The sequence below is a fragment of the Protopterus annectens genome, chromosome 8.part0, assembly GCF_019279795.1.
Source record: "Protopterus annectens isolate FY-2018-M chromosome 8.part0, PAN1.0, whole genome shotgun sequence".
NCBI classification, from domain to species: domain Eukaryota; kingdom Metazoa; phylum Chordata; order Ceratodontiformes; family Protopteridae; genus Protopterus; species Protopterus annectens.
The window spans coordinates 879,512,652-879,540,618 of record NC_056741.1 but is presented as its reverse complement, the minus strand read 5'-3'; the positions used below and the strand labels follow the sequence as shown (position 1 = coordinate 879,540,618).

General features: G+C 40.4%; 1 protein-coding gene across 6 annotated transcripts in view; it reads left to right on the top strand.

Moving 5' to 3' along the window:
* The window catches only part of CCDC120 (coiled-coil domain containing 120), a 1,397,471-nt gene that overhangs the window by 1,143,877 nt on the left and 225,627 nt on the right, over positions 1-27,967 (top strand). For all 6 annotated transcript variants that reach the window (XM_044080396.1, XM_044080398.1, XM_044080397.1 and 3 more), the window contains one exon: positions 7,621-7,734. In XM_044080396.1, the coding sequence (XP_043936331.1) occupies positions 7,621-7,734 (114 nt within the window). The remainder of the gene's footprint in view (positions 1-7,620; positions 7,735-27,967) is intronic.

Genomic DNA, 27,967 nt, shown 5'->3' with positions numbered 1-27,967 from the left:
TGTACAAATCCAGGCATACTGTTCAAGTGGAAAAGGCTGCAAGTATTTCTAACATAGAAAATTAAAATTTCTCTTTATATCCAGTAGCCTACTGTTTTTTTCAATATTACCTGTGTGTTGTTTTATGAGCCATAAAATACTCTGTCCTGTTTCACCTTTTTATTTCTTCACAAAACCAGGGGTTGTGCAAACACCCACAGTAGGAACTTAAATGTATGCCAACAAATAAGTGAGACACTCTAGAGGGATAAGTTTCTAATGCTGTGTATTCCTAGCTTATGGAATAACTTAACACTATAGGTTAAAGTACTACTTCGGCTACATTTAAGGCTAGTCTTGACTTTACAGATTTTCATGTTTATCAGAAGTCTGTTCCTGAACCCACTGTTTTCTCTGGATTTTCACTTTCAAATCTAGTAAAGACATGTCAGACATGGATCTCCGTTTCATTAACATAAGTGTTTCTTTTGAATATCACCTCTCATCATCTTGAGGGGTAATTTTATATCTAAGCAAGAACCACATTGTACTCTTTTCAGCATAATGCCACGTTTTATTTTTCTCTATCCCTTTCTTCAAAGTTTTTTTTTTACATTAAAAGAACCGTTAGTGGTACAGTAGTTACTTTGTGAATCCCAAAGTGTTTAAACAAGATCCGTAAACAGAATCTACCTTTTTCTGCAACACCACGTATGGTATAGCGTTGTCTCGGTTTTTCAGTGCAACATGTGAAACAGTTAAATTCCTGGTACTCTCATCCATTCACTTTACATTATCATCTATCAAAATTATAATAGTTTTCCCAGGAAACAGACCTGTATAGTTCACGTACAGTTTAGACCATGGGCTTTTGGCCTTTTCCATGGGAACAAAGTAAATTCAGTGATAACTTATACATTGTTTGGCATTCATAGTACATCATCTTTTCCCATATCCTAGCCTATCTCAGAGTACCATGCATGCGATCCAGTCCAAGCCACCATACAGATGATCTGCTTAAACCATTCACTGTAGACATTCTAAGATGTCTGATGTACTGCTTTTAGTATCACAGAATTATCTCGTATTGGGATTATAACGCTGGATGCCAAATTACACACACTCCTCTTGCACTTAATGCTAGACTTCAGGAATATGCAAACAATAATGCCTGACAAGAGTGGGTGTTATAGGGAAATAACAGGACAGCCCAACACTGTAGGCAGAGGGCCTGTCCACCTCTGGAAGGTCCATTATTTCCCTGTAACACCCACCCTGGATGGGCATTATTGTTGTTAAATAAAGTGCTGTTTGTTAAACTGTTTTGTATTTATTTTATTATTAATATACACTTTTCGTATTTTTTTTATGTAAAATAGTCTCTCTGCCTAAAAAGTTGTTGTAGGACATGTAATTGTTGATGAAGAAATTATTTTGCATCCAAAATATAAGTTATGTAAGTAATTAATAATGTCTACACACACTCACACTTGCGCATATATATATGTATCAGAAACCACACACACACACACAGTCACTTCCTTGTAACTGCTACTGCAGTTACTTGAGTTAGATTTGTTTTATTTTTCCCTGCTCACTAATCACGTTTTTCTGTGAACCTTATTTAGTGAGGGAAAAGGAAGCAAGGTCCTTTTGCATTAGACTACTGTATTTATTTATTTTTCCCCACTTGCTAAGCACAGCTTTCCCATTGCCTCAATTAGTAAGGGGAAAGCTAAAAAAAGTCCTTGTAAATGCTGCTGCAGTTACTTGAGTTTAGTTTATTTTTGTTTCATCCTTCTCACAAACCATGACAGATCTGTGGTTAGTGAGGGAAAAGTGTTAGGGCTCAGAGAAAATTTTAGTCTCTGCACTGTGATTTTCTGCCAGATTGGGACTGTTGTTTTTCACTGTGCTTTGCCTGTACATTAAAACCTTGCTGTGAAACATTTAGCATCCAGTGAGGGACTACTCATGTTCCAACCCCATTGTCTAATGTCTCATAAAACTTGGTTCTTTTAGTTTTAGGCCATAATTCCAAACATATTGATGCAGTTATGACAGAAGTACATCTGAAAGTTCAGTGTTTTATTTGCTTGGTTTCCAGTAGTGCACTGACCATAAAAAACATTAGTACAGGATCATGTAAGCTAGAGATGCCGCTGTGGTGCAGCGGTTAGCGTTGTCACCTCACAGCAAGAGATTCTCCCATTTGATTCTCGGCTGGAGCGCCTTCTGTGTGGAGTCTGCATGTCCACCCCACAGTCAAGTGACATAAGACATGCAGGTAGGTCAGTGCGTGAATGGGTGTACCTTCCTTGAAGGTTGGGCATCGGGCTTTCAACTTGGCATCATAAAAATCCACTGCCAGTCATTAGCGGACCTGAGTTCCGCTGTGGCGACCCCCAACCGAGAAAAGCCAAAAGACGTTACTTTAGTACAGGATCACGTAAGCAGATCTTTCTGCAACTGGTTCATAGTTAGGTACTAGGCTATTGGCCCTAGGGCCTATACAAGCCCAGCCAAAATGGTACCCTGGCTTTTGCCACCCAAGAAAATTATTTTCCTGTGCCACTGTCGAGCAGAGTCACAGAAGTGATCCCAGGGGTGAATTTCTTATTTCCCATTCAATCATCAAGATTTTTCTTGAAGAGTACTAATGAGGAGCTTTGTTTGATATAGATAGGTAATTTATTCCAGAGTATGAGAAGTCTCTGGGACAGGAATCTATCCCTCTGGCATGTTCTGTTTATTGTGGTGACAAGGTTTAGGTCCCTAGAGCGTATAGCTCGGAGGGATTGGGACTTCTTTAAGTGGAGCATGTCCAACAGCTCTGGGTTTGACATAGCTTTGTATGTTAGGCAGAGATCACATCTGAGAAGGCGATATGTGACAGAGTAAAGCTGGAGTTTTTTGAGACTGTCTGCGTATGGCATCTTTTTGAGGCTGGTAATCCTCTTTGTAAGGTATTTCTGCGGCCTTTCCAGTTTTTATAGATGTCTTGTAAGGTACATACCAAAAGGGGCATTGTACTCTATAATGGGTCTAATGAGTGATGAGTAGAGGGAACAATTACCTCTTTTTTTCTGGATGAGAAACCTTTTATGATGAGATGTGTCATGTAGAAGAATTTCCTGACTACTGTGGCGATGTGATTATCAAAGGAGAGACTACTGTCCACCTGTGTCCCAAGGTCTCTTATCACACTTTCGGTGTTAAGTATACTACCACCTATGTTGTAGTTCATGGGTACAGAGTTTTTACCAAAGGGGATGACATATGGTTTGACACCAGGCATCTGTCTCAGTGAGGCTCTTTTGTAGGATGTCCACATCGTTAGGAGTTTCAATTATGGCTCCTAGTTTGTAGTCATCTGCAAACTACATTAGCCAAAGACCTTCTGTGTTAGCCTGTACTTCAGAGATGTAGACACCAAACAGGAGAGACCCAGGACTGAATCCTGTGGTACTCCACTTATCACTGGTCTGAAGTCGGATTTGAAGTCTGCTACTTTCACAGTGTGGGTTCTGTCAGTGAGCCATCTTGTGACATAGGGATTTATACCTAGTTTAGTGAGTTTATCTATAATTCCAGAGTGGGGGATGGTGTCGAAAGCCTTGGCAATATCTAGATAGGTTGTGTGAACCACCTTACCCTCATCTATGGCTTTGGTGAGTGCTTCAAAGAAGTCTATCAGGTTTAGGAGACATGATCTGCCTTTTACAAACCTGAACTGGGTGGGGTCCCGAGTTTGGAGATTTGTTTATAAGTTCCATCAAGATATGTTCCATGACCTTGCAGACCAGGCTCATCAGGCTAATGGGGCGGTAGTTCCTGGGGTCCGTAGTGGCTCCCCCCTTGTGGAGTGGGATAACCATTGTTGTGTGCCATTCAGCGGGCATAAAGCCTGATGAGAGGCTGTGATTGAACGTGGTACTTAGGTGGGGTCACAGCTTGGGATGTTGTCTAGTCCCATGGATGCTGTGTTCTTGGCTTTGGAGAGTGTGGTGTTTACCTGTGCAGCCGTGATTACAGGAACTTTGCATTCTTCCAGTATAGAGATGGACTCTTTAGGGGGTGAGAGGGGGGTAAAGTTAGCACTGAACCTATGTGCCAGGATGTTGGCAATATCAGTTGGGTCTGTATATTTAGTGCCATTGTGCTGTAACTCAGAGCAGATCTTAAGTGTTGCCATTGAGATTCTTTGTGGTTGTCTTTAGAATTAGTGGCGATCTTGTTTTCGTAACTAGCTTTGGAGGATTTTACCAGGGATCGCAGCTTCTTACTGAGGCTGACCAGGGAGCTCCTCCACTCATGGGATTTTATTCCCTTTTGCAACAGTTTCTTCCTTCTGTTGTACAGTTTGTTTATGGCAGGGGACCACCAGATTGGCTTCCTTTTTTTGGAGGATAGTGTCTTGGTTCTGTTTGGGATAGCACGATCCATGCACTTGTGTAAGTGGTTATAAAGTGCAATTGTGTAGGATTCAGTAGTCTACTGTATTGTCCATCTGCATGGGTGTCATGAAGTTCACCACTTCTGTCTTAAGAAGCATGAAGTTGGCTTTGGAGAAATTTTTTACAATGGTTTCCTTAATGGGGGGTGGGGGCAGGATTTGGATATCTAGGGTAATTAGCTTATGGTCAGATCAGACCAATGAGGCATTGACTTCAGGTGTGGAACGCCGGTCACTCATGTTGGTAATGACTAGATCTAGGATATTGTTGCCCCTGGTGGGGGTGTGGATAAGTTGATCCAGGGCATTGGAGTTTATGAATTCCAGAAAGCGTTGAGCAAAGGAGTTGGTATATGAGTAGTTTTCCCAGTTAATGGTGGGGTCGTTGAAATCGCCCATTATTAGGGTGTTTGGTTGAACCCTAATATTTTCCAGTACATCAAGAAAAAAGGAGTGGGAATCCTGGGACATGGTGGGGAATCTGTAGCAAGCTAAAATTTGGATTGCAGTTTTGCCCAGAGTTAGTTGCACTTGGATAACCTTGGCTGCATTATGCTGAGCAACTAGCCTGGAGGTGTGGATATCCTTAATGAATATGGACACACCTCCACCTTTGGTGTTACGGTCCAGGTTACATGGCCGAAAGGTTTAGTATGAGTTTTTGGGGTGCTCTCTGGAGCCTTGAACCAGGTCTCAGTCACTGCACAGTTATCAATGTTCTCCATTTTAAGGAGTGCCTCGAGTGAGTGCATTTTGAGATTTAGACTTCTAGCATTGGGAAGCATCACCCTCAGTTTTTGCTTGCCTGTTCCTGTTACGGTGGTGAATTTGAACCTTGCCTAAAAGAGGCACTGTAGGGGTGGCAAGAACCTTAGCCAGTATCTGGAATCCCAGGGGTGACAGGTGCAGGCCATCTCTGGCAAAGCATCATAGTCTGTTGACCATGTCATCCCAGGCAGACAGATACTGGATCCCTGTAGAATGACACCAGAAGCTTGGCCAATTGTTGAAGTCAATAATTTTGTCCTTGTACTGCAGTATCATCCTGGGTGATGGCAGAATGCTACTCAGGGCTAGGGTCATACCTGCCTGGGCTACAAGATCGGAAAGCTCTTCCATGTCTCTCTTCATGTAGTCCAGGGAGGTATGTCTCAGGTCAGTCACACCAACATGGACAATGACAGAATCATATTTGTACTTGTTGTGGAGTGACCTGAGTGCGTGGGTTATGTGGCAGATCCTGGCACCTGACAGTCAGCTGACAGTAACCTTCTCCTTGTTTAGCCTGGTGAGTGGGACATCAGTGTGCCTGACTATAGAATCACCTATGACTAGTGTGTTGTGTACATTGTTTTGCCTTATTGGCTGTGGTTGAGTGGCACACTGGGTCTGTGGGCTATGTGTCATTTGGGTTGTGTTGGGGGGTGGATTTTGCCTGCATTTCTGCTTTGGAGGTCTCTGTTGCTTGGGCAGATTATTATTGAGAGCCTTCACAAATGTTTTTGTGTTTCTATGTGTGGATTTTGGTGGTGTAGATTTAGTGAGACTATGTGATGAGTGTGGTGTGGTGCAAGTGGTTACCTTCTCCTCTTGACTGTCAAGTTCAGTCTTGGTTGGAGAGAGCTTTACCTCCAGTTTGGCTAGATAAGTGCATCTCTCACAGGTTGTAGTGTTGGGTGGTATGAGGAGAGGGTTGTCTGTGTACATGAGGCAATTTCTACATTGCCCCAAGATGCCCAGATTCATCAGATAGACAGGAGAGAACACTGGGAGCTGACCCTTGGACATGCCTGAATAAACAACTATTTTCCTGTAGATAAGTAAGGAAAAGTGAGTATAAGAGCTGATTTTCTCTAAGCAAGTGAGGAAAGTAAGTACCAAAACTGTTTTCCTCTAGGTAATGAGGAAGGTTGAGTGCTGTAGTAATTAGTAGGTTATTTAGTGCTTACAACAAGTTCTGAACAAGTGCAGATCACGAATAAACAAACTCAAGTGCTAAAACTAAGAGTCTGTATCTGGACTAAACTAGTTACAGGAAAGGGGGAGACAAGTGCAAATGTGGGCTTTTAAATCAGAAAGTTGAGAGAGAGATGGAATAAATGCCCAAATGGCCAATAACTACAGTTTCTGGTGCAGAACCACTCCTTATGTGGTAGATAGGTTACCTAGTGCTTACCACTCCCACTGATAAGCTAGAAGGCTTCCCTCCAACACAGAAATCTTGGGAGGCTCAGAAGCTTGCATGCAGTCCTGGATAGAGCAAATCTGAATCCGGACTACACTAGTTACAGGAAAGGTAGGAAACAGGCTTAGATTTTTTTATATAGAAAAGTAGCTAAAACAGCAGTAAAAACAATTAAAATACAGTGCAAGCTAGCACACTTGAGTATGTAGCAGTGTTAGATAGCAATGTTAGACCAAACAGTTTAAAACAAAATGCAATTAAATTAAAAATTACTAAAAATAAGTGCAGAAGGAGTATATTGGGTAGAATGAGGTAAAGAGATGGGACGGGGGGGGAGTGTCCCAGATCTAATCTACAGTGAGGGCGGGCAACTGCAAAGTCTCCAAATTTAAACAACAAGACAGAAATACGGAGGGTGGGTAGAGGAAAACCAACACCTTCAGCAGAGATCTGAAAAACTATACAGTGAAGCAAAAATAACAGTGCACAACTCTGAAGTTAGCCAGCAGTGATATAAAATTAGTCAAGCAACAATTCACAGTACACAACTCTGAAGTGCCAGAAAAATATACTCAGCTCTGTATATCTCCAGATAGTTTGAAGAGCACTCTTTCAGGACACAGGAAGGCTCTAGCAATGATATGCAGGCTGTTACTAAGAGGGTCTAATTTTATGCAAGTAATCCTTGAGATAGATAGCGCACAGCATACTTAACCTATCATCATTAACCATATTTTTCCTGGTCTGAAAAATCCAGATTTTGGCATCTACTAGAACAGTAATAATAGCTCTGATTCCTGTTAGGATGCCCATTTCATCTTTTAAATAAGTTTATTGCTTTATAAGCACCTTGTCTAGAGCAGAATGTATATGTTTTTTTCTCCACATTCAAAACGTGCTGGTCTGTGTAACCTTTTTTGCAGTATGCATTATCTGACTGAGGCAATGGGTAGACTGATTTCATTATTCATTTTACTCCAACTTTGGTTTCTAATTTCAGGAGCTGACAGGCAGATTACCATCAGATTACCCCCTAGAACCAGGAGAGAGGATGCCGTACATCTCCCGCAGGAAATCTGCAGTCTATAGAAGTTCTAGCAGCACTGCCATCAAGGTAGGTGCAAGAAACAAATAGACTGGTAACTGAATAGTTTTGTACTTGCCGATGGAGACAAGGAACATAGTGCAGAGCACTACACGTACTTTACAAATGTTCTACATAGTTATCACCTGCGTGTGTGTGTGTGTGTGTGTGCGCGCACACACGTTCTAGTCATATATGCGGTATGCAAAAATAACTGAAGCAAGTCTGAGGTATAAACAGTGCTACATGGACAGATTAAAAGGTGACGGAGTCTCAAGCTTTGTTAGCAACAAGCATAACTTTATGCTGGTTAAACAGGACAATGTCCTGGAATTTATCCATGTGCAAATCACCATAGTCTCATACCAAATGCTAGTAAGCTGTAGTTCACCCTCTATGTCCCTAGAATCCCATAACTCATAGCTAGACCCACTGGAGACCCTCACAATTAAATCAAATACCCTGTTCATGGGAGGCTTTACCTACCCCTCTGTAGACTGGGAAACATACACTGCCTCATACTCGAAGGCACAATGATTTCCAGACTTTTTTAAACATACTGGATCTGACTCACCAATTTGGGAGAACGCTGCACCCCCACCCCCCATGTCATGTCATCAGTGGTAAGGTTGGACCACAAATCTGTTTCCTTTGAAATAAAAATCAACTCTCTTATCCCAGAAAACCCTGTAACAGTTAGGAACTATTCCAAAGTAAACTATACCCAATTAAGTGATTGTTTTTCATGATTCAATGCTTCTCAACCCCGAGTTCACAATGACTTATTTATAGCTCTTCACAGAGACCCTGTAAATGGCTGTGTAGTGACGTACCTACCAGAAGCAATCCCAAAAAACTGTAAAAATAAACCATGCTTGTGAAATCCTAATCTTAATAGAGTATATAACAAAAGGAAAAAAGTTGTGACTAAAATCAGGATGAGCAACTCCCATGATGATAGGGACTCTTAATTAAACTAAGCAGCAAACTAAGAGGACTAATTAAGTCTAGCAAGGCCAATTACAAAGTCCAGATAGCCTCCTAGGCTAACGACAACCTGAAGGCCTTCTACACCAGTGAGCCGAACTGGTGGTCAGTGCCGCCACCTTCACAGAACAAAGCGATGTAAATAAAAATTCAGCACAGACTTTACCATCCCCAGCTCTCCCCTTACCTTCCTCCATGAGATACCAATTAGCATAACCCCCTCCAACTATTAAGAGGGAGTGGGTCCTAGTTGCACTTACTAAGGCCAAAAACGTAGGCTCAGTGGGCCATGACAGTATCCCCGGATGGCTACTAAGTAGCTGGAAACATGACCTATTAGGACCACTTGAGTCACTTTTTAACTATAGCCTCAAAACAGGCTTTGTACCCTGAGAATGGAGCTCTGTAACGGTTATCCCACTTCACAAGGGTGGATCATCAACAGACTTTGGAAACTACAGACCTATTAGTCTGACTAGTCTAATATGTAAAACCATGGAATGACTTGTCATGGAAATGATCAACAAAGACATAGACAACCTTCAGACACTGGACCCAGTCCAGTTTGGCTTTGTCAAGGGAAGACCATGCCTGCTAAACCTGATGGACTTCTTTGAGAAGGCACTAAGGCAATGGATGAGGGGAAAACAGTACAAAACAGTACATACCATCTACCTGGACCTGACTAAGACATTTGATACAATATCCCACTCAGGTATAGTTGGCAGACTCATAGAAGTGGGCATAATCCCCTACTTAACTTGCTGGATTGCCAGCTGGCTCACAGACAGGATCAGGAAGTCAGGATTAATTATACCACCTCCACTAAGGGACCAGTCTTTAGTCGGGTACCTCAGGGCTCCATGCTGGGACCATTCCTATTTGGCATCTACGTCTTCAAGGTAAAGGCTAATTTCAAGGGCCTTTGGCTGACCAAGTTCAAAGATGACTGCAATTTGTGAGTAATCATAGCAATCCCCCATGATACAAACATATTACAAGATGGTATAACTCAGTCAAATGACTGGTACCAAAGTTACAGACTAAAGTTTAATGCCGAGAAATATATTCTAGTATTTTTTGTGAAAACTGCCATCAAGGCTAATTACACCATCAGTAAGACACCTCTAAGAGATGACCCAGTAGTCGGGGATCTGGGAGCATATGTAGACAGTAATCCAGCCTTTGACCATCATGTGGCCAAGGTTGTAAGAAAATCATGTCACCAAACTTTTAAGTAAGGGCATGGCATCCAGGTCCAGGGAAGTCATAGTGCCACTTTATTTTGCCCTTATCAGACCTATTATTGAGTGTAATACCCCCTTTTGGTTTGTACCTGACCAGACCTATGCAAGAGTTGGAATGCCCACAAAGGTTCTTAATGGGAGAATCCAGGTTATAAACACATTGTCCTACATTAATCACCTTAAAGATCTGCTCTATACTCTGTCTCCTAAAGGTTACTTTGAGGTGACGGTTGACATATTGGTTATGGTGTTTACCTTATACACACAAGGTGCAGGGTTTGATTCTCACATGAGGTAATTGGCTAGGCTTAAAATAGCTCACAAGGACAATTAGTCTAGTTCTAACCTATGAACCTATGATCTATGCCTGACATACAAGGCATCCTCAGATCCAGATCTGATGGACCTTTTGCACATTCGGGCAAACAGCACCAGAACCACTTGATCCAACGATTTAAATTTTACTTGTGACATAAGAAATGTTGCTGAGACAGATATGTGTCTGCAGGGGATCCCATGCTCTGGAACAGGCTTCCCATCCATGTAAAGCAGAGTCCATCCCTAGAACTATTTAAGTATAACCTTGACCAATGGATGCCAAATTGGAAATTCATTCTGGATCTAACTCCTAAGGTTGTGATAGACAAAGGGAGGCAGTAATGCTCAAACTAACATACCCCCACAACACACACACACACACACACATAACCTCTAGAAACTTCATAACTAACATACCCCTCCATACCTCTCAACTTGAAAGCATCAAAAATCCTGGACAAAGGTCCATGAAAAATAGGCACACATCTGTGCACTGATTAACATAATATGTGCATACATAATTATGTAACCCCACCCACTCCGATGGAATTGTGGGATACCAACTTTCAAATGCAAACTGAAGAACAGATAACCAAAATATGACCCCAACCCCTATAGTAAATGGTAACCATTTATTTTCAGTTTGTAGCAATGATGTTCACTGGAAAGGGAGAAGATGATGAACCTTAAGATTTAGTTTTTGGTGACTTGCAGTATGTGGGTTTTGTGGTAAAAGTAGGGCATTGAATGGTAGGCTATATTCTAATCTAAGCAAAAGAATACTATAGTTTGCTAGAACCTCCAAAAGTCATTCACCATGGCTTACTAATCAGTGGCATAGCTAGAGTTTCTGCCGAATGGGGCTGTCTTTAAGTTTGTCGCCCCCCCCCTCACAAAACCATGGTTGAATGGGGTCCCCCCCCCATACACAGCCCTCACCCCTGCAGCCATTCCAATGTCTCATTACTTGGCTATTTCGCCCCATTTACCATAAACACTGTAATGTGCATACTGCTTTACTTCTACAATGATTATTTTGATTTCATTTAAAACCTTTATTTTACATTTTATAGCACAAACAGTAACAGACATCTGCTAAACAAAGCAATACAGTCTCACAGTCAAAATAGACTTGGCATTAAAACTTCTCTGCCCTTGAAACTCACATTCATTGAAACAGCATCAAAGAAAAAGCATCTGACCAGTGGCGGATAAAGATTACATTTGGTTTGTTTTCAAATCATAGGCCCCTTGCACACAAAACATACATGTGTTCGTTGATACACCTTCCTGATTGTATTAAATTATATTCCTTGTATAATACAGCATACTTGTTAATGTGTGTTTTAAATTTATTGTTTTGAGCATTTTTCCAGTAAGTAATAAAACAAAATGCATAAGCCAATAATGACAAAACTGCTCAATTCAGAACATTCCCATCTTAAAATTCTACTCAAACTTCTACAATCCACCAGTTTCACTAAATATGCACAATCTCTGCAAAAGTAAGTCATCTAAATAATTCCACGTTAAAGAGATCTGTAACTAATGAAGAGGATGCTGCTAGCAAACAGATTTGTATTTCATTGTTTCATCTACAAATAAAGTGCCTGTTGCCCTTGAGGAATAAATTGCCTAAGTTACATTAAAAAATGATAAGCTAGTAATATTGCAATAGGGAATGGATGGCAAACTGATGACAGGTTCATAGTTACTAGGTATCTCCACCAAAGAGGACATTCGCAGGAATACAGCATCCAACCCTTTAAAAGTACAACACACCACAGTATCAGCAATCCATCTACATACTATGGGAGTAGAAACCAAAGTTTTCGGCATCAAAAGCAAGTATTCTACCTGTTTTGCTACTAACAACACAGAGTTGGCATAAGCAGCACTAAACTTCTCTCCCCCTGAAGAACTATGCAGCACAAGAAATCTGGAAAAAGCCAAAATATATTTGTGGGGGACAAAGGCCCAAAACCAGGGACACATTTTAAACATTGCTTGTATAATCTTAGAAAAGTTGCTAGAATTAAATGGTTTGTGATACCATGCATTTCCTGAAATATAGGAAGAGTGAAACTTAAATGGCTATCATTATTTAGTGAATTCAGTTCAGATTTCAGAATTCAGATTTGCCAGAAAACCACAAATTCTAAGAGGAACAGATTAAAAGTATGAGACAAACATTCCAGACATTCTGTAAAACTTTGGTCAGTTGAGAACTATGGACTTAACTCCTTAAATCACAAGTGGTGGTATGGGTAGAGAATTTAGGCTCTTGCTCTTTGTACCCCGTGGTTTGAGTCTGAGTAACCCTACCCACCAGTTATATCTAACTGGGGCATTTTACACACACATGTGCACACGATGACAGCAATATCACATATAGCTTACACCAAGTAATATAACAGGAAGCTTGGAATTCACACGTGAGCTGCATGCTGCTAAACTAAGAATCTGCGAACTGCTAAGCTAAGAATCTGCTACACATTACACGTTCAAATATAACATAGACATATCTGTGAGCTGCTGCCTACAAATTAGACTAATACACATACAAATGGCCAGAATTAACAAACCATGAGCTGCGCTAACGTCTGCTTAGAACAGACACCACACACTAGCTGCTAAACTAAGAATCTGCGAGCTGCTGCAGATTAAGGCACATTCATATAAAACTTCACCATCGCGCGGATAGTACACACACCACATGCGAGCTGCTAATCAAATGCTGCTAAACTAAGAATCTGCGAGCTGCTGCCTACAGATTAGATTAATACACATGTAAGTGGTCAGAATTAACAAACCATGAGCTGCTACCTACAAATATTAAACCACACAGACTGAGCAGCCAATAATAATGAACCACTGGGCCCGTTGGCAGAATTCTTTTTTTTCTTACCTGGGAGCCCATTTTATGTGGGTGGGTGCTGGATGGACTGAAACTGCTATATTCTCTCCAAACCAGTTCAAATCTGAGTCCAACAAAACTGATGTCATTATGCATGCCCCTGTAGACTGGTGATGTAGGTGACATCAGCCATAAATTTAAAGTTGTAACACACACAAAAAAAAAAAAATAAAGCAAAAAAAAAAATCAGGGAATTAAAGGGGCCACTCAAGAATTTGTGCACCCCATTATTTTGCCCTCAAAACCATTAAATACCGAGGAATTCAGTATGGTTGATAGGTATACATCCCCAATAAACATCAGTGATACATTGGGAAACAAATGAGTTTGATAGCATGGCAAGGCTTAGAAGGGCCCTGTTGGTCATTAGCTTAGTATACTACCTTAAATCTGTGAACCTGTACATGTGGTAGCAGGGCATGCAGCTGTTTCCTAAACCACTTAGTAAGACTGAATGTACAGTAACTCTACTTTGGATTTATGAAGTATTGTCATTGTATTGTTATGCTGTGCAGATATTCAGTAAATTAGAAAGAAAGTCAGCTGATGTATGCAACAGCCATTTCTGGTCAGCAAAGTCAGCAAAGTGCTATATTTGACTATAAAAGATGAAATAATTATTTGTGGTGCAGCAGTAGAGAAGAAATCCTTGTGCCAACAAAGATGTTATATGGCTGTGTGAGTAAAATATTAAAGGGAAAGGGCTATAGGTGGTGACTACGGATAACAAGGCAAGACTTAGAAGCATTTATATTACTAAACAACTTGTGTGATATGATTTGGAAGGGCACAGACAAGTGATATTGTAGTTAATACAGTACAGTCATAGGTTTATGCAGACTTTTCAGTCAGTAAATGTAATGTAAACCATATTTATCAGAGAAAAGTTTACTGGTGAAATACTGTAGGAATTAATATGTAATGACTTTCATATTTAACTTTATCAAAAAGAGACATAGTATAAAGCTATTTTAAACAATTTCTTTGTTTTCCCTACTGTTATCAGCCAGATACCACATCCCAGAGCCCATTCTCAGTTTTCCACAGCCAGCATCCCTGACACTTGACAAGCTTCTACTCTGGACTGGAACTTTACAATTGGGGATCTTCTTCTGGAAAATTTGGGGTAGTGGTGTAGAGGGGAGATTGCAGTAGCCCAGTATGGCTTCATCATGACAGTGGTGGAAGGCTTTTTTGTTTATGCCCTATCAAGAGACTTGTTCCATACTCAGTAGGCAGTGATATCAATGCAGGCGTTTGCACATGGATGATTTGCTGTACGCCCTCTTTTTTGCTTAAGTTCTCTGTCTCCACCAAAAGATACAGATTGAGGAAAGGATTCCTCCACTCAAAGTAGGTGAGCTAGCAAAATGCTACCCTCTCAAATTACCCAGCTGAGTCTTCACAGAGCAGGTCCACTTAACAAACAAAAGGCTGCCTGGGTTACAGTTACTTTGCATTTTTTTCCTGTATTTTTAAATAAGAATTTAGCTGATCCAGTTAATGGCAGTTTAATGGCAACCTTCGTAATAAAAAGGGAGAAGCTAATGGTGAAATGAAATAAAGATTGATTTTTTGTGTATTAGCAAATTGTGTGAAAACAAAATGAAGCAATCTTTATATACTAGTTCAGATAGATTTGTGTGAAAAGATTTCAAGTGATTTGTGGCTTCATAAACAAAAAAGAAGTTATTAGACTTTTCTCTTCATTAAGAACAAAAGGTGTTAACATTTCAAGCTGTAAATCTTCCATAAAACCACAACTCCGCTGGTGGGAATTTGTGGGAGACTTACTGCTAAAATATAATACTTTTCTGTAACAGAAAAGGAAGGAATACAATGCAAAGAGCATGTCATTTTAGCTGGAGCTGAGGTGACAAAGAGATGGAAATAGCATTTAGACAGTGGAAAAACACAATTTGAAACATGTATTAAATATGGATAATGGTGGTTTTAAACTTTTGTGAGATTGTTTTTAAAGGACAACGATATGTCATTTATTCTGTCTTGCCTTTTGAGATGAGCTTTATAGCTGCCTGATGTTTAGATTGACTTAACTCTGAAAAGACTAGCATATCACATCTATTATTCAGTGTGCAAAATTCAAATTTAGTATGTTCATAGGTAGTTACTAGGCATGCAGTCCAGGAGATCATTGAAGGACCTAGCCCAAATCTCCCGTTGCCCCTCAGCACTGTCTGGTTAAGTGACTTGCCCAAGGTCACACAGTAGACAAATGGAGGCTGAGGGAATGAATCAAACCCAGAACCACAGGAAGCAACTCATTAACAGCTCACAGTCTTAATCTTCTGTGCAACTGCAGACTTGTGTACTATTATTTATGATGTTTTGTGTGTATGTCTGGTGGTGGTTGCATAGCTGTTATATTAGAGATCCGTTAGCCGCTTTCTTATGTCTTGCTTTTTTTTATAACGATTTTGAGAAAAAATCATCTTTACAGTTATTTACTGAGCACCTGGTATCATTTATAGTAAAGGACATGAGTTTGCATTAGGGATGTGCCTTCCACAAACCTGCTGATTTTGTTTAGGTAGATGTCAGTGTCAGTAAATAAGATTTACCAAGAACTTTTTGTGTTTCATCAACATGTTTTGCTCACTGCCGCACAGAAAGTTGCTGCTGAAAGCAGAAGGACATTGATAAAAACTGACAATCTTTTTAGAAGGATAAAGAGAGCTTGAGGAACGTGTAGAATCAGTGAAGTTGCTTTATGTGTAAAAAATATAGATATTAAAAGTATGCTATTGCAGGGATCTGACCGTAGTCCTTTCTTATTCAGTACTGGAGGTAGCTCAGGTGGATATACATTTTTCTATTTATGTACATTCAGAATATTCACAAACCCATTTTCTGTTCCCCTAACAGTGATGCAGGTGTGGTAAGTCTCACAGAAGTTGAGTGTTCTAGAAATGGATAGTGGGGAGTACCCAGTTCAGTTGTGGTATCCCCTAAAATTAAAAAAGAAACCTGTCAGTCCTCCATAAATCAAAAAAAGACATATTTCAGATGAGACATTAAACTGAGGCAACATCTGCCAGCTTTGCTAGTAACTCAAGTGGATGTAAAACATCCCGAACACTTACTGAAAAGACTATGTTAGGTTCCTTGGTGACCTAGCCAAATTTCCCATACACAGAAAGAATACCACCTTAGGTCTGTTACGAAAATTGGTCATTGGCCAATGGTAGTTGAACAGTATGTCAATGTGGATGCCAGAAAAGCACATTTAGTTATTTATTTATTATGAAAGTTTCTATTTAACATAAGTTTATTGCACTGCTGTCTTTGTAAAAATGTATTGTTTTGCCTGTTATGCTGTCAAAATGAAAAAAGATGAAGTAACAAAGAGGTAGCTGCCCTGACATTTTATTCACTGATTGCACACCCTAATAGCAGGTATGGACTGAGTGCTAGATTGCTGCAGTCATTGTACTGCAAATAACTAGAGGTGGGCTTTTTGTGTAGGAGTTTCGTTATTTATTTACTTACTTGTACACTTTCAACAGACTCTCTAAGTGCCCGCCACAGAAAAAAAAGTATATTTTATGAGTGGCCCACCACAGCAAATATGTTGCTTATCTCTGATCTAGCCAGGAAGCCACCATATTTCTTTCCAAAACAGCAGTGCCACAAGTCAGTTACTTTCACTACATCTATCAGAGAAAGAGTGATGCACAGTGTAATTCAGGACAATAATTCAAGCCTTAAATTATTTTATATTGTGAAAATGCTACATTCATGATTTAATTTTTATGGTAGTGCTACTTTTAGTTGTATGCATGGAAAAAAACAAAGAAAAATGTGGATAATTCATCTGTATGCTGAGAAACTATTAAAAAGAATTTCTGATATAAAAATAACCAGGATTAGAGAGACTACCTGCTGGAAAAACAATTCATTGTCATCCCAACTGTAGTAAGTTTAGTAGTTACAAATATGCATAGGTGGACATGCAGGGGGCACACAGTGGTGCAGTGGTTAGCAGTGTGGCCTCTTAGTGGTTAGCCTTACAGTTCTGGGCTGCGGTGCATTCTGTGCAGATTCTGCATGCCCTTTCTGTGTCTGCTTGTTTTTTGTTTAACGCTGCTGTGATTTTTCACATCCCAAAGACATGCCATAAGTGAATTTTGTGTGCCTTCATACTGCCTTAGGTGTATGTGGTGCACTGAAGTAAGTGTGTTCATCGTCTTGTAATCGGCTCATGTCCCATCCAAGACTTGTTTCTGTGCCTTGTGCCCACTGAGTTCTGGGATAGGATGTGGCTCCACTATGACCATGAATTGGATAATTGGAAAATGAATGAATAAATGAACATGAATTGACAGCTGGGTAGATATTCAGATATACAGTTATTTATATGATAGTCAAATACGCCTATCAGAAGTTGTGGCATTAGTTGTTAGAAATATTGGAATGTCTTACTCACAGGCCCATATTTAGTGAAGTTCTCCCCATAATTATATCAGATTCCTTCTGCTGATGCTGAAGATTTAATGCAGATGTTGAGTAGAAGTTATTTTCAAACCGTAATTAAGGAAGAAAGTCAGACACAAATATGTGATTTGTACAAATGCAGACAATGCAGTGTACGTAAATATACTACTACAATAAACAAATTAAACATTTATAATTGTTTATTTTGTAAAACAGATTATCTTGTCATTCTGACATGATGGGATTGTCATTTACTTTATATAAGTAAAATAAGAAGCCAAGCACATACCAGTGATTGCAGTGATGAAAACAATACTGTGGCCACACATTTCACATAAGTGTAAGAGAGTCATCCAAAAAGTTTTCAGTTTTAAAGCATGAAAAATTATTCAGGTTATATATACTGCAAAGCAGTTACATCAGAAACTGGAAACAAAAGAGGCACAGTTATTTTAACATATGGAACTTGAGTGTAAAGCTGTTGTGAAGATAGGTAAAGGCTGCCAGCCTAGCCAGATAGAATTTTGTAGATAATTCTGTTATTTGTAAATGTTAATGTAAGCCACAGGCTTGTTCTCTTAAATGTGAAAAGACTGTATTGGATATTGAACTTCAAAAATGTAACAACAGTGCACTCTGCTGTAAGAAGGCTAAGTCAAGCATTTCATGACTGTCTTTGATGTCAAAATTTGGAGTCGATACATCTGGATGAAGGAATTCTGCCTTTAAACAAAATAACAGTATGATGTTGACCAAAGGCTCCGGGTACGGTTCCTGACCCCTTTACTCCATGGTAAAGCTGTAACTGTGTTTTCTAAAATGTCTGATGTTGACTGTTTTAATTACATTGTTCTGAAACGTAAAAGCACAGTCCACTGGTCGGCACAATAAAGGAATATCCTCCACAAACCACGCTTCAACAGTATGTAAAACTGAAGATTAGTTTAATGTAAACGAACACCAACAGCAACCAGTACAGCAAACATAAATTCAGCAACCAGTACAGCAAAACCTTCCTTCCTTTATTGTGCCAACCAGTGGACTGTGCTTTTACGTTTCAGAAGGTGTGTAAAGGTTCGTGGTGGTTGTGGTTAATTACATTGTTGTTCAGCATTGCTTGTTAGAATGTTTTAAGCTAACACCTGAAACTTATAGGAAAAAGTTACATGAGCATAGACGCAGGGCAGATTTAAGTGTGTGTGAATATGTTGCTGAACTGAGCACTTAGTTTCATAGGTGAGTGATTGGATGTCAGGTCACCACTTTTGAAGGGCTGGCAGACCTTTTGGTGAGGGAACAAGCCCTTAGCACTTTGTCTGAGGACATGAGGATCTGGTTAGCTGATAGACAATGTGCTACGTCAGATGAGTTGGGGAAGAAGGGGGACCTATACCTAGCAAGCAGGGCATCCCTGCACAGGAAAGGGACCCCCAGTACTGCTCATGGGTCTAAAGGAACCCATGGTGTGCAGCACAGACTGCCCCAATAGAATCTGTCAGTAGTAGGGGAAACCACTAGTCCAGGTACACGTCCAGGACCTAAGGTTAAATGTTTTGAATGCAACCAGTAGGGCCATGTGGCATACAGATGTCCACGGAGGCAAGGTGGGGAAAAAAAGGTGAGAGAGCCAGTAAGTGGGAAAGACAAAATGCCAGTAGTAGGTTGTCTTGAGACAACAAGGGTACTGTACAGAACTACCATCCTGCAGATGTCCTGATAGAGAAGGATTTGGATGAGGTAGTACCATGTACTTATGCAATTGCACGCAGTCAGGCTAGGAGACAAGCATGTGGGTCTGGTAGCCTGGGGAGACCCAGACAGACTGTATACTTGCAGCCAGGAATGGTGAGTTGGTTACTTCAGGGAGGGAACTACTCATTAGCAATGAAACTGAAGGTGAGCCACAGCTGCTCGTAGGTACTGATGTTCCCTTGGACAGAGGGACTGCAATGGTAGAGGTGAGTAGTAGTACCCAGGCTGACAGTGAGGCACCGCTGTCAGAGGATTCCAGACTTCCTGTGGAAGGGGAGCTGGGAAGGGTTACAAACAGAGAGTTGTGAAAGGCTCAGCTCTCAGACCCTACATTGCAAGACCTGAGGCAGGTAGCTAGTGAGGCACCTGATTCTCAAGGGAAGGGGGGATCTGTATATCGGTATAAAGGGTTACTGTATAGAGAATGGACCCCTGAGGGAGGGCTAGAAGGTGAGAGAGTACAGCAGTTGGTAGTGCCTAGAGCCTACCATCTGGCGCTTCTAGCCATAGCCCATGATATATTCCTTTTGGAGGTCATATTGGGCATAAAACGTATCAAGAGACGTATTATGCAGAACTTCTATTGGCCTGGAATTTCCAGAGATGTAACAGGGTACTGCAGGGTACTGCAGGACCTGCAAGCAGTGCCAAAAGGTAAACAAGGCAGGAGGCAAGGTGAGAACTCTTTTGATGTCCTTGCCTGTGATTGAGGAGCCATTTCAGAGGGTAGTTATGGATATTGTGGGGCCTCTGAGTTCCCCAAGTTCCACAGGGAAAAAGTATATCCTACTGGTAGTGAATTATGCTACACGATACTCTGAGGCAGTGGCTTTGTCCTCCATTGAGGCAGAAAACGTGGCAAATGCTTTGTTAGAGATTTTCAGCAGAGTAGGTTTCTCAAAAGAAATACTGACTGACATAGGTGCCAATTTCATGTCAGACCTGCTTGCTTGTCTGTGGAAGTACTGCGGGGTGAAGAACCTGAAGACTACCCCCAGACTAATGGTCTTGTTGAGAGGTTAAACTTTATAATCAAGTCCATGCTACGGGCATTTCAGACCAGTTTAAGAGGGAGTGGGACAAATATTTGCCCCATCTGTTTGCTTACAGAGAGGTTCCCCAGGAATCCACAGGGTTTTCACCCTTTGAGTTGTTGTATGGGTATAGGGTGAGGGGACCTGTAGCTTTAATTCATGATGAGTGGGAAGGTGAATGTAAACCACACAAGGAGTCTGTTGTAGCTTATGTCCTAAACCTCAGGACAAGGCTCAGGGAACTCATGGGCTTGGGCCAGGAGAACCTGGCAGTAGCCCAACAGCAGAAAAAGGTATGGTATGACAGGAATGCTTGAGCTAGAGAGTATGCTGTAGGGCAGCAGGTAATGCCTCTCATTCCTGTAAGACACAACAAGCTGCAAGCAGCTTGGGAGGGACACTACAAGGTGGTAAGAAAGGTAAGTGATGTTAACTACATGGTGGAACGGCTAGGCAGGAGGCAGGGGCACAAATTGTACGATGTTAACATGATGAAACCTTACCATGATAGGTAGGCCCTTGTGCTGAGCATTTGCTGTGGATTACAGGAGGAGTCTGAGGGACATCTGGTGACTGATCTCCTCAGTAAGGCTCGAACTAACACCTCGGTAGAAGGGGTAGCAATGTCCCAGCAGCTATCTCCTACCCAAGTTCAAGAAATCCGGGAAGTGTTACAGGAGTTTGGGGACATGTTCACTGGGAAACCAGGGTGCACCCACTGGGTGCAGCACCAGGTGGATACAGGACCCAAAAGGCCTATTAGGCAGGCCTCTTATAGGGTGCCTTAGAGTGTCAGACTCTGAGGGAGGAGATACAGGAGATGTTGGAAGTAGGGGTGATTCAAGAGTCCAACTTTCCATGGGCCTCCACAGTGGTGCTTGTTCCAAAGAAGGGTGGCAGCACCAGGTTCTGTGTGGACTACAGGGAATTAAATAGTCACACAGAGTCAGATGCTTACCCTATGCCTAGGACAGATGAGGCCCTAGAGCAGCTGGGTGGGGCTAAGTGTCTTACAACTATTGATCTTACCAATGGTTACTGGCAGGTGCCCTTGACTCCCAGTGCTAGAGAGAAGTCAGCCTTTGTGACTCCTTTTGGCTTGTATGAGTTCACAAAGATGCTCTTTGGGATGAAGAATGCCCCAGCAACTTTCCAGGGGCTGGTAGATCATGTCCTGGCAGGAGCAGGAGGGTTTCCCTTTGCTTAACTAGATGATATTGCCATCTACAGCCATTCCTGGCAAGAGCACCTTCAGCATGTCAGGGAGGTGCTGGGCAGACTACAGAGGGCAGGGTTGACCATTAAGCTCAGCAAATGTCAGGTGGGTATGGCAGAGGTCTCCTACCTGGGACAATGGGGTGGGGAGTGGTAAGAACAGGCCAGAACCTGCCAAAGTAGAAGCCATTCAGGCATGGCCTGCAATTGTTACCAAAAAGCAGGTGAGGACATTCTTGGGGACAGCAGGGTACTACAGAAAGTTCGTCTCCAGTTATAGTACCATAGCTGCTCCCCTCACATACCTGACAAGGAAGAACAGAGCCAGCCAGCAAAATGCCAACTTGCTAAGATGGAGGCTAAGGTTGTAAGCATATGATATGTCAGTGCAGCACTGCAGTGGGATTAGCAATGCTAATGCAGATGGGCTCTCAAGACAGGGAATGGGGTAACGTATACTCAGATAGACCTAACCGTTTAAAGCAACATTTCTCAAGGGTCACTTGAAAAACTAGCTTGAGTTCTTCAGGGGGGGAGATGTGTGAAGATAGGTGAAGGCTGCCAGTCTAGCCAGATAGAATTTTGTAGATAATTCTGTCATTTGTAAATAATAATGTAAGCCACAGGCTTGTTCTCTTAAATGTGAAAAGACTGCATTGGATATTGAACTGCAAAAATGTAACAACAGTGCACTCTGCTGTAAGAAAGCTAAATCAAGCATTTCATGACTATCTGATGTCAAAATTCAGAGGTGATACGTCTGGATGAAAGAATTCTGCCTTTTGTTTTGAGGCTAGAATTTACATGTATAAATGTCCTTTATTGCTCTGGTTTCTGACCAGGTGTAAATAATGTAAATGTAGTTTCTATTAGCCTGGGAACACCAGAGAAGTGTGAAGAATCATGTCATGTGAAGCAGCTCTGTGTTATCAATTTAAAGACAGAGAATTAGAGAGCTCAGAGCATTTTTGTCTTGAGAACATCCAACATCACCACGCTGCCTGTTCTTTACGCAAGTTTATTTTAGAACTGGTTTTCTCTTAGATATAGCTAGGCATTAGGAAGATTAGACTGTTTTTCTGTGATGTCAGAACTTTTCTCTGGTATTATTTTAAGTATTTCTCTGTGATCTCAAAACTCTTGATTGGCACTGTGTAGTAAGACGTATTGTTTTGTGTTTTTATTAATTATTATTAAATATTTTTAAACCTTTCAATTGTGGCTGTTTTGTGGAGAGATAATTTAAGCTCCAAGAGTACATTGCATGTATATAGTGATACTGTACAAAGTCACTCCAAATAAGTCTTGACTGGTTACACCTACCAGTTGGATAATAATATTGTACAGTAATAATTGGACACCCTTCATAAGGGCCTTTGAGTAGCTGATAAATATGAGTGGGTGGTGGGAGCTGGTACTACGTTTTAGACTGGGAAGAAAAGGGGCACAGCTGGAGAACCTGTGCCAGCCTTCCCCAGGAGTGTCTGAGTGGTTGTATAAACTCTTATCTCAAAGTGTGTGCGTCAGATACTTGGGCAGGGACACGAAGCACTGGTTGGACAGAGAGAGTGCTGGAGGTTTTAGCTTGCCCACTAGGTTGAGATCTGGACCCTGTAGCTGTGCCAGTGGGGAGTCTTATTGGGGACCTAGAGAGAAGTGGAGAAGCCAGCCCCAGACTGACTGTGATCTCTGTGTGCTCTTAAGGGAAATTGTACTTCACTGTGTGTGTATTTATTATCCTTTCCCTATATGAACGCCTCTCACTGGTGTTAGTGGTGAGGATTGTGGCTCCTTGATTGCTGGGCCAGGGCACAGGCATCACAGCTGTGTTGTAGAAATTAATGATTTTATCCATATTGATTTACATAGTGTTGTTAATTTGACAGGTTGTTTTCTAAAATTCAGGTACCTTTAATTAACTGTAAATAAGCTAGGGCATTTACTGACTTTAATTACTGTTTGGATTACATAGGGATGCTTATTGGACAGGAAGCTATCTTTAAAATTTTGTGTATGTGTTACTGCTAAATTGATTTGGGTATTTGTTAAATGTCACTAGAAGGATTTCAGTCCAGGGCACAAGAGTGCTGATTTTTATTGCATCATGGCTCTCTTATAGGACATATTTGTCACTACGGCCTCTTCAGCTTTGGATTTTGATTTGTTATAGCATTTAATAAGCGGACAGGTGTTCCGCTGTGGTGACCCCTAACTGGGAAAAGCCGAAAGAAGAAGATAGCATTTAACAATAAAGTCCTTACTGACTTCAGTAAGCAGTTTGTTATTGTGCCAACAGGCTGCTCCCACTGTAGCTGCTAAAATCCTTGCTTGTTACAGGTAAAGAGTTTATGGTCAGCAGCAATCAGTTTGTTATCTTGTTCTCTGAACAACTTCCATAGTGACCTTTATCATTTATTAATGGTCAGTATGAAATTTCCCTCCTGTGATGTTTTTTTTAATAATAACACCTTTATTGAGTTATCATTCAAGACATAGGAAAGCATACATTTATATACAAAAAAACAAACCATATTAACATATTCTGAGTTGCAAACATTATGTACCACATATATTATTTTGTATAATTATCATTGATTCAACAGTACATAAATTAATTAATGTCTGCCTTCCCTTAAACCTCACTCCTCCTCCAAAACATTATTCTATGTGTATTGTTCCCACAATTTCCATTTTTTTCTTTGTAATTTGCTCTTATCTTTTTTCTAAGGATCCCATTTCCAGTTCTTTTATCTCTGCCACAATATTCAACAGTTGAGATAAATTTGGTGTAGACTTTGATTTCAATTTTCTAGTAACTGCTTTTTTGGCAGCCACCAGAATTAAATTTAACAAGGCCTTACTATGTGTAGGCAGTTTAGATCCTGTCTCCCAGCTCAAAAAATCATTTTCTTAGTTACATTCATTTGCTCACCCAAGGATATTGACATAATACTCTGTAGGGAATTTTTAATGTCTGCCAGTTCATTACATTCCTACTTACTCTTTCTTACCCATCACACCTCCAACATTTGGCGTCTACCTGAGGAAAGATTCTTTGGAGTGTGTTTGAGGTATAAAAATACCTGTACAAACACACCTCCATGCAAAAATCCTAAATCTTCTACACTTTGTTGCATGTTTGGGAGCCATACATATGTCCTCTCATTGTTTCCTTGTTAATTTCTTATCTAGTCTCTCTTCCCAATCCTTTCTAACCTGCTCTGATTGATTCCTATATTTATCTTGCACAATATTTTATATTCCCTACTAATTATCCCTTTTTCATAAGGAACCTATGTTCTAGAGTCATCTAAAAACTCTACTAGAGTAGGTCTTTCACTTAGAATTCCCCTATCTGTTTCCCTTGAATATATTCCATCAGTCCCTGGTGGGGAAGACCATCTCTAGCCTGCAGTACAAATCTATTCTCATTCTGTTACCTTTTCCTCTGGAGTTATGGGCTGCTAATACCTTGGTTTCTTTGCCAGTTTTCTCCAGTAAATTCCATTCCTCTCTTGTTTATTCTCTGTACCCCAAACTGCAGTCATCCCTATGGGCAAAATCTCCTTTCTCCATTTCTGTGTTGTCTTAGTTCTTAGAATACTTTGTTACCTTATGAATGTAATATCCTGTATGGCTGTTGTTATTCTCTTTAATGATGTGCTTGCAAAGCCCCACTCTCTCCTTATTTCTTGAATCCCCCCACGCTTCATTGTCACCCCTTTCCCCTTTGAATTATTGCTTTCTCCTTATGTTATGTATATGAGTCTTAACTGTGCAGCTCTAAAATATCCCCTCAGATCAGGTAATCCTAAACCATCATGTTCTGTTGAAAGGATCACCTTATCTCACTTGACCCTTGCCCTTTCCCTCCCATATAAAATCCTTCAAGTCTTTATTAATTACTGTCCACTACTTCTCTATTTGATATAAATGTGCCTGACCTGTATATAAAACTAAAGGGGCTAAAAACATTTTCATTGCTTGTATCTTGCCAGTCATACCCCAAAACAAGTTTTTTCCATTTTCTCAGTTTTTCTGTTACCTTTTGTTTAATGTCTTCCCACATATAATTAGCTGCCATAACAGAATCCTTTTAATCCATACTACTAAATACTTAATTTTATCTTGTCCCCATAAGTATGGGTATTGCTGAACCTATTCATGTGTAGGCAGATAGTTTACAGTTATAGACATTAATTTTATATCCAGAAAGACTTGAAATTGTATCATAATGCTCCACAACACACTAAGATGTCCTTTTCTGGTTTTATCAGGAACAAAATAATATTGTACAAAATTATATTGTCTGCAAATAAAACCAATTTTTCTTGATTACCATACCAATTATTTCATTGAATTTCTGACTGCCTTATATTCTTTGCAAATGACTCTAAATGTAACACAAATAAAGTTGAAAGAGAACACCCCTGCCTGGTTCCTCTGTTCAGACACAACTTATCAGAGCAGAACCCTTCCACTTTAATTTTTGCCTCTACCTCATATATCCTCCTAATAAACCTTATTATTGTATTAGGGAATGCAAATACTTCACTGCCCTACTGATAAAATCCCAGCTAACTCTATCAAATGCTTTCTCTACATCAAGACCCACCAACAACAGAGATATTTTCTTATATTCTTCTTCCCTGTGGCTCATCATTGTTCTGTCAGTGTTGTCAAATGTTTGCCTTCCCTTCATAAAATCACATTGATCCATATCCATCAGTTTTGGCAACATCTTTGCCATTGTTTTAGCTGTTATGGACTTAAACACTTTATAATCATAGTTTAAAACTGAAATGGGGCTATATGAAGCTAGGTCTTTACAGTCTTTAGGTATTACAGCCACCACATTTTTCTAAAAGGATGTTGGTGCTTCCCTCCTTTTAAAATGCTGTTAAACAAAACTTTCCAGATCTTTAGCACTTTCTTTCCTTCAAGCTTCCAAACATCCACAGGAATACCATCTATTTCTGGAGACTTTCCTCCAGATAGATTGTATGTCATAATTTTTATCTCATCTCCTCCTATCTTAACTGCTAATTGTTGAGCCTCATCTACCTCTAACCTCGGCATACTTAAGTCTTCCATAAATATTTCCATTTGTGCTCTTTATTGATTTCCACATCTCTCTGCTTTATACAAATGTTCATAACATTTCCAAAATATCTCTAATAGCTCTATAGGATCTCTGGATATGTTTCTTGTTATAGGCTCCCTAAGTTTGGCAGCAACCATTTCTATTTTGTTGCCTTAGTCATTGTGCTAAAAGTTGTTGTGTTCTGGAGTTATCATCAAGAGCAGTTGCTTAACAGTAATCTTTCTACACTCATGCATATTATCCAGATACTCCCTTATTTTCTCTTTAGCATTCTGCAGTTGCTCCTCTTCTTGTTCTGTGAGATTCCCCTTATTCTACAATACTTTAACCTTAGTCAGTCCCCTAAATAATTCTTGTAACCATATCTCTTTTTTCTTTTATTTCTATGCTATTTTTAAACTCCACTTTCATTTTGTCCCACTCACTAGCTGTAACTTCTGAAGAAATTTCTACCCTAATAACTCTCGAATAATTTCCACTATCCATTCCTTATATTCCTCTCTTTTTAGAGGGTAGGTGGGGAAACACTAGTGTCTCGTTTTTATTTCATTACTCTATATTTTTATCTTGGTTGTTATTGGCGCATGATCTGAAATAGTTTTTAGATGTATGTTGAAGCTTCCAATTAAGTGCATCTGTCCCTGTGAAATATAATTTCTTTCTAGTCTAACCCAGTTATTGTACCTTGGGGAATAATATGCAAATTCTATTCCAGATCCTACTGAGTTCACATCTTCCATATCAAATATTTTCATAAATTTCTTCAGAAGTCCATCCTATTTTGTTATATTTTCCCTTCTAGGTCCCCAGATACATCCTCATTGTTGCAAATCAAGTTCCATTTCCCCACATACAAGTAATATTTTCTGCTGATTATTTATCCCAAAATGTTTTTAAGCCCCATAATAGCAGTTTTAGGTGGAATATAAGTGCATGGCAGCATAATCCTTGTCCATGTCAGGAACCATTTTCCTCCTGTGATGATTAATTCAACCAGCAAATACCCTGAAAATAATAAGGGTTTGTGGAAGGCTGCACTCCTTTCCCAGTAGGAAGAGCCGGACCTGTGTCTCCTGGGTCATATAGGTTCATAGGTTGGTACTAGGCTATCGGCCCAAGGGCCTATACAAGCCTAGCCATAACAATTCCCTGGCTATTTCTTCCCACACTATTTACTTCCCTGGACCCCTGTCTAGCAGGCAACAGACCTGATCCCCGGGGTGAATTTCCTTTC